General features: G+C 47.8%; 1 protein-coding gene across 1 annotated transcript in view; it reads left to right on the top strand.

Moving 5' to 3' along the window:
• The first annotated feature begins 1,070 nt into the window (after positions 1-1,070).
• Irak3 (interleukin 1 receptor associated kinase 3) overlaps positions 1,071-8,112 on the top strand; it is a 51,648-nt gene continuing 44,606 nt past the window's right edge. The window contains exon 1 of the mRNA XM_036170151.1: positions 1,071-1,203. Within this exon, the coding sequence (XP_036026044.1) occupies positions 1,071-1,203 (133 nt within the window). The remainder of the gene's footprint in view (positions 1,204-8,112) is intronic.

The raw sequence follows: 8,112 nt of genomic DNA, 5'->3' as shown, positions 1-8,112 counted from the left end.
CCAGCCGTTTTCGCTTCGCCAGTTCTCACGCGTGTTTTTTACAGAACACTTCTCATCTTCGGGAATTCACGCAGGGGCTGTTGCACGCCCCTGCACCACCTCGGCTGCGCTCCAGGGGGAGCTGTTCCCAAAGAGTAAAAGCTGAGCGCTTTGGACCGTGCGCAGCGAGTTTTCCAGGGGACCGCCGCGGTCCCATCAGTGTCCCGCTTCGGAGTTGGCATTTTCCCATCCCCCTTTTGAAGACCTCTTCTGTCAGTGGCATCCGCATGGTGCCTGCGGTGGGCCATTCCAGCCTCCAACGGCAGACTATTTCAAAACCGCAGCCACGGTTCCTTAAACTCCACGTTGCAAGCTGGGTGAAGCACTTTTGAGGAAGGAAAAGGAGAGTGTAGTAGTAAAAACCAGGCGGCCCCGTGGCAGGGGCTGCCTTCTGCCGCGAGGATGAGCAGTTTGGCCCCGGTTGGGCCTGTGCGTGGTGGTTTCCTTCTACATCGCATCCGCGCGCCCCTCTTCCCATCCCCACCCCGTACCCACGTCCTCCTCCAGTGCGTACACGTTTTCCTCCGTTTAAATTTGTTTGGTTAACACGGGAGAGGAAAGAAAACGTGTTTCTCAGCGAGTACGTATTTCTTCCCGGACCGGACAAAGAGAAACTTTAAAAGAAGTAACGAAGACCCTCCGGGCCCCCGGACATCCATCGTGGCCAGGAGGCCCGCCCATCCCAGGGCAGCAGAGGGGTGGTGGCTTTCCCGGATTCCTGCCTCCGTCTCCCGCCCTCACTTTCTTGGCTGGTCTCCTCGGTCCGGCCACGTCCCAAACCGAGGACGGACAGGGGGCGGGGCGCAGGCCCGGGTGGCGTGGGGGACAGGGGCGGCCCCGGGTCTTGCAAAGGGCATCCCCGGGGAGCGGCTCCCCGCGTCACGTGGGGCCCGCCCTGGGAGGGCCGGGGCGCGGCGTGTTGCAAGCTCCCGGCAGGGCAGCCGTCGTGGAGCAGGATTTCCGCGGTTGTGTAAGGAGGTGGCAGACGCGGCGACATCCCTGGCTGGCCGCGTGGGGTCCGGGGCTCGGCGATGGCCGGCCTGTGCGGGACCCGTGGCTCGCTGTCGGCGCACACGCTGCTGTTCGACCTGCCGCCCACGCTGCTGGGCCAGCTGTGCGCGATCCTGGACAGCTGTGACGGTCCGCTGGGCTGGCGAGGCCTCGGTGAGTGCGACCAGGACTTGCCCATCCTCCTCGCGAGGGACTCCGCTAACCCAGAGACCCCCCCCCCGCCACTCGCTCCCCTTTCCCTCTCTGACGCTTTGGACACTGCTGGATCAAGTTGGGGGATTGGGAAAGTCAGATAAGGCATCGGGTGCTTGAAAGATATTCCTGTTACACTCGGTTTGCAGTGGGAGCGTAAGTATGCAAGTATTATCATATGCGAGTGATGTCTACTGGCTCGACAAAATCGCCCCAATTCTTTTAACAGTCAAACAGTTTTAGAGAGTTAGAGATGTGACTCAGTTGCTAGAGTGATTATCTATGCATCCATGAAGCTGTAGGTTTGATCCCCTAGACTGGTGATGCCAGCCATGAAAAGGTAAATAAATTAGGAGAGTCAGATGTTCAAGGCCACCCTCTCCTAGGTAGAGAGTTCCTGTCTGGCTTGGTCAACAGGAAACTCAAAAAAACAAACAACAAGCTAACTATTTTTTACTTTTTTTTGAATTTTAAGATATCTATTCTTTGGTGTTTTCCTTTTTAAAAATTTTATCTTTATTTTATGTTCATTGGTGCTTTGACTGTGTGTATGTCTGTGTGAGGGTGTCAGAAGCCCTGGAACTGGAGTTACAGAAAGGTTCCAGCTGCTGGGAATTGAACCTGGGTCTTCTAGAAGAGCAGCCAGTGCTCTTAACCAATGAACCATCTCTCCAGCCCCCTTTGGTGTTTGTGTGTGTGTGTGTGTGTGTGTGTGTGTGTGTGTGTGTGTGTGTGTGTTGATGTTTTCAATGAATCTTCAATAATCGACAAAGGAAACACAATTGTTTGCAGTGAATGTGACTCCTAGTTTTCTTAAATACATCTTGCTTATTTGCCAAATCTAGTGTAATGAAATTGTAAAGAAAGCCTCTTTATATTAGTCTAGAAAGTTATCTTCTGAAATCCATTGTATGCAGATTTGGTAAACTGAGCAACTGTGTGTTGGAGGCGGTGATATAATGACAAGGGTCTCTGCTTACTTAAGGGCAAGTGTTCTCTTTGGGGTTAGATAATACCTCAGGCCGTCACAGTTAATGTTAATTGGAAACAAACGTGAGTGTTTTTAAACAGCTCTATCTGAACTAGTGATTTTTCTTCCCAAGAATAGCAGCCCTCTGAACAACAACACTTCTTTGTGGTTGTAAACAATATGCTCACACTTTCTGAAACTCTAGCAGTTGTGTTGGGAGTGGGCTGAGGAAAGTTGTTCAGAAGTAGAATGCTTTCTTAGCATGAGGAAGGTCTTGGTTCTATGCCCAGTATCTAGACAATTTATTCAGTGATTTTTAAACTATAACTTTAATAGATGACCCTTCAGCAAACATCTCAGAAGAGGATACTTGGCTCTGACTTCTGGAAAACAAAGCCATTTCCAGCCTGCATGTGAGAGAGAAGATCCGTCCTCTACCAGATTATTTCCCTATGTGAGCTAGATCGTGACATAGATAGTGTTTGTGTCTATGGATTCCCTAGGATGACTCCATTTTTGGAAACAAGATATTTTTGGTCCAGTGCACAGGTGCGCATGGGGCCAGACCCGGTCACTGATGAATGAAGCCAGTTGGCGGAGGCTGTGAAAACGGAAGAACGTGTGTCCTATTGAAAGGGAGCAGTGGGCACTCAGGCCCTGCTCCCCGCAGCTTTCCAGGAAGCCCAGCTCCATTAACTGGCTTCTTTTCTCTCTCCTCCCTCTCCATCTTTCTCTGTAGCACTAAACTCCAAATAGCCATGCCTCAAAACTCCCTCCACCCCCTTGTGGGTCAGGTGCCGTAGTCATTGCTAGTGTTTTTACAGATAAGGACGGTGGGTTACAGATTGTGAGGTAACTCGCCCATGCTCATGCATTCGGAAGTGGCAGAGTCAGAACTTGAACTAGGGCAGTTCATGCTCTTAGCTGCAAGCCACACTGTCCACCTCCCCTTACTGCCATACTCTTTTCTCATACATCTCACAGGTCCCTAAAAGCATAGCACTTCTGACTTGAAAAAAAACAAACCAACAATTCAGTGTCCTGTTTGTTTACACAGCTCCGTTTTGCCCTTGTGGTAATAAATGAAGATGACTGACCCAAGAACGAGCCAGGGATGTCTAGACAGATGAAGGAGCACTCTGAAGCTAGGTACATTTGGCCAAGACTTAAGGTGGGGAGATTTTAAATTGGAGATAAAAAGGAAGGCCTTTTAAAAATCTGATGGCATGGGGGACGTATCGGACAGAGTAACTAGATTTGAGGCATCTCATGGGATTGGTTAGAGGTACATCATTTGTCTTTCTCCAGTTGATGGAGCGTATTTTAAGGGTATTGGCTAGTCATCAAGCTTTGGCAGTATAGGGCCAATGACCACAGACTAACTGGACTCACTACCATGGGTAGTTTTGGAATGCTTACTGGAGATACTAGGTTGGTTTATTGGGCTTGGACTGCTGCGTGCCATGGACCAATATCCTGTCTCTATATGGAGAATGGATGGTATGGCTTTGCATATTGATGCTCATGGGGAAGGATCTAAAAATGTGGGCTCCTTGATGGAGGTGTAACGGCCTGTGCAGAGAGTGGTGCTCTGGCCACTAACATGCCTTGTTTCCCCTACTGGTACAACGAGGATAGGAAAGGGGTGGGGGGAGTCCTAGGAGGGAAAACTAGATCTTTGAGACCAGGAGAGTGATGGGGGACAGAACCATGAAGTTGTGCTAAGCTCTGAAGAAGTAGCGGAGTAAATGTTTGGCATATGGGAGACCCTGAGTTTGACCCCCTAGTTCATACACATGCATACACAGACAGACACAGACAGACAGACAGACATTGCACTGGCACAGATGGGCTTAAGCACAAAGCAAGTGAGAATCTGAAGATATAGAAGGCCCCCAATTGCAAATGGAAAAGAATCGTGAAGCTGTCCTAGGTCAATCATAATCCCTGAGGATGGTGACTATTGGGCTTCATTACCAAAGACAGTGCAGACGCAGGCAGATCACATAGCCCTCCCTCTCTATGATGGGTAAGTAAGTGCAGGTGGGATCCACTAGCCTGGTTACTCACACGCTAGAATCACCCATGTGAGACTTTGAACATATGAATGCTTGGATCTCTCTCCTGGAGCAGCTGATGCCTTAAGTGTGGGTAGAAAGCTTAATACACATCTGGAAGTACCGTCTGCTTTCAGAACCACTATGTAGACCAAATTCTTCAAACCACTTTTGTTAAGCATTGTTAGTAACATTAGTATAATTTCGAGGTAATATCTGGTTGTTAGTGTTTGCTTTGCAAACATAATGACATCATAACAGACATACAGAACCTCTGAAGAACATTCATTTTTCACATTACCATAGATTGCTTTTTAAAGTAAATGGTTCAGGACAATTCACACTAGCACATCTCTCAACGTTGTAAGATATACTGAGAAAACTCACGTTGTTATTTTGTAAATTCCATGCGACAGACCCTATTCAACTTTCTTTCTCTTACAAAAGGAAACAAGGGACTGGAGAGACGTCTCAGTGGTTAAGAGTGTGTTCTCTTCTTCCAGAGGACCTGGGTTCTGTTCCTAGCACCCAGGCCTGGCAGCTCACAACCCACCTGTAAGGATCTCAAGCCCCTTGTCTCTGTTCACCCTGAATACACACTCACATGTACACATCCCCCCCCCAACGTGCACACATAATTAAAAATCATAAAAACAAAAATCTTTTAAAAGTAAATAAATTATGCCAATGAATAGTCATTTAAAAACAAGTAAATCTAATAGTGCAGTAATCTTGCGTTTGAATATCTAATAAATGTTTGCAGTAAGAACAATGATACTAACAGCTGCCATCTTGAAGTATCTCCTGTTGCCTGGCCTCACCTTGAGTACTTTACAAACAAAGACTGTCTCCTGTACCTACTATAAAAGTGTAGACTCTGTTCCCATTTCCATTTTACTGACAGGAAAATGGATTGCTAGAGAGTTTAAATGACTTGCCTCAAGTCAATATAACAAGTGACAGACTAAGACTCCACTGAGATAATCAGACTCCTGAGCACATCTATTTCTTTTATTTAAAAAAAAAAAGGAATGGTTTTACCTTTTAAAACAGCTGTATGTGTGCGCAGGAGATGATAAAGAGTTCTCAGGTACACTGCATACAAGTTTTACCCATAAAGTCTGGACCCAGTATCTGCTATTATTAACATTTCTCATCAGCGTGGTACATGGGTCACAAGACTGACTTGTGGTTATTCTCCTAGAGTTCATATTTTATTCTCACCTCTTTCTCTTTTTACCTAGCTTCCCTTCTCTCTTCTAGGATCTCATCCAAGTTTTGTATTTAGTTCCATGTGCTCCGTCTCCTCTGGACTCCGACATCTCAGGCTTGTTTTTTGACGACCTTGACAGTTTTGAGGGGGGTTTATTGCTCCTCAATTGGAATTTATCTGACACCTTCCTCATTATTAGACTGAGGTTGGTTCTGGGGAAGATCACAGCGGTAAAGAACCGTTTTCACCACAGCATAACAAGGGTCCACACTTGTGATGTAGATTATCTCTGTCCTCATTTACCACGGGTATGGTAGATTCTGTTCAGGACCCACATTATACCGTTTCTCTGTCTCTTCTTTCCTCGTTGACCTCTTCAGAAGGAGGCACTCTGTGGTTCCTCTACTTCAGGAGCAGCCATGGGCTTCCTCTCCTGAAGTCAGAATGCAGCTTGACATTGGCCACTGTATACCATCCTTCCCATTTTACAAGATCTTCCTTCGACTCTAAGCCACCAGCCCACTTATGGCTTCTCCCTCAAAAGGGCTATTTCTAGTTCATTGCTTTATCCCTTCTTGAACCTTCTCCACTGGGGCTTTCACCCACCACTGGTCCTACTGATTTTCCTCCCATGGCTAAATGCACCGGTCGCTTCCCAGGGTCCCTCTGGATTGGCACAACGGATTACCCTTTCTCCAGGAAGCACTCTGTATTTCTAGAACTGCATGCTGTCCTGGTGTCTTCCTTTTGTGACAGATGGCTCTTTATCTCTTCTGGTGCCTCTGGGCTTAATCCATGACCCCCTATACCCACTACCTAGGAAATCCTATTCAGATGTCACCAATTTCCAACTTTCTGCCCTGGGTCTCTAATAAGCGCCAGCATCACCCTTCTGTTTAGCTACTTGACAGATGTCTTCAAATTAACACCCCCCCAATGTCTCTCCTCTACCCCCCAAAGTTTTCCTCTTTTTTTTTTTTTTTTGGTTCTTCGAGACAGGGTCTCTCTGTAGTTTTGGAACCTGTCCTGGACTAGCTCTGCAGACCAGGCTGGCCTCGAACTCACAGAGATCCACCTGCCTCTGCCTCCCGAGTGCTGGGATTACAGGCGTGTGCCACCACTGCCCGGCAGTTTTCCCGTTTTAATTAATAGCAATACCTTCCTTCTCTTTCATTTATTTAGGCCCAATGATTAATATTTTGTAACTTCTCAGCTGCCCTCCCTCTCCACCCCCCCCCCCACCGCCCCCATCACAAACCACATCCTGTCTCTAAGCAACTGATATTTTAGACTTTGCCTTTTGGGTCTATGTAATCATATATAACCACTTACCCCAGCCTCCACAGCCGTCTTCAACTGAACCAGCATCCGAGTTTTACCTGGATTGTGTAGCTGTCTTCCAAGTGAGATTCTCCCGCCCCTCTCAAACCCCTTTTCAAAAGAGCGGTCAGTGGACCTTTTACACATGTCAACATTGCTACTTCATTTGTGACCCTGCGGAAGCTTCCCATCTCCCGTCCAGTCAGCATGGGACGCCCACATAACTGCTCTCTCTCCTCTCTCTTCCGTGTCGAGTCTTTGTTTCTTGGGCTTACAGGACAGTCGTCCTGCAGACAGCCTTAAGATGTCCCTCTTCACCTGCTCTGCTTCAGCATATCTTGAACACTCCTATAAAATCGACACCCCAGCCAGGCAGTGGTGGCTCTTGCCTTTAATCCCAGCACTGAGGCAGAGGCGGGCGGATCTCTGACTTCGAGGCCAGCCTGGTCTACAGAGCGAGTTCCAGGACAGCCAGAGCTACACAGAGAAACCCTGTAAATCAACACCCCTCCTGATGCCCCCTTTCTCTCCCGTTTGACGTTCCCCTACGCCACTTCTCCTTTTCACCTTTCATGGTTGTCTATTGCCCATCTAGAAATACCCTTCCTCCTGACGGAGACTCTTGACTGTCAGCTTGATTGACTGGGAACGTGCCTAGGAGATTGGCAGAGCATCTTCTGGGAGTGTGTTTCTGGAGAGGGTTAACCATGAGAGGGAGATTGCCTGGACCAGGACAGAATAAAAAGGTGGGCGGCTCTAGTGCAGACATTCCGGCTCACTCTCCTTGGCAGTCCTGAACGGAGCTGCGGGGATCCTCCACACCCTACCACAGTGGTTCTCAAACCCCCAACGCTGTGACCTGGTAACACAGTTCCTCATGTTGTGCTGACCCCCCAGCCATAAAACTGTTTTCATTGCTACTTCATGATTGTAATTTTGCTACTGCTGTGAATCATAATGTAAATATCTGTGTTTTCTGGTGGGCTTAGGCAACACCTGTGAAAGGTTCATTCACCCCCAAAGGGGCTGAGACCCATGGGGTGAGAATCACTGCCCTGCCATGATGGACTGAAAGCCCTGAGCCTGTGAGCCGAAATGTTTTCTCTCCTTAGGTTGCTTCACTCAGTACTTTGTCGTAACGTTACAAATCCTAACCATGCTGGCAGTCGTTCCGGTTTTATGTTTGTTTGTTCATGTTTTTAATCTATTTCACACTGACTCCCTTAACATCTAAAGCTGTAGCTGGAACAGAGCAGGCTTTCATGTTCTGAATCAAATAACAAGTAGTCAACGGAGATTAAAAACAAAAT

This window comes from Onychomys torridus, chromosome 20 (genome assembly GCF_903995425.1).
Source record: "Onychomys torridus chromosome 20, mOncTor1.1, whole genome shotgun sequence".
In the NCBI taxonomy this organism is placed as follows: Eukaryota; Metazoa; Chordata; class Mammalia; order Rodentia; family Cricetidae; genus Onychomys; species Onychomys torridus.
Note: the sequence above shows the minus strand (reverse complement) of the source record. Positions and strands in the feature narration are given on the sequence as shown.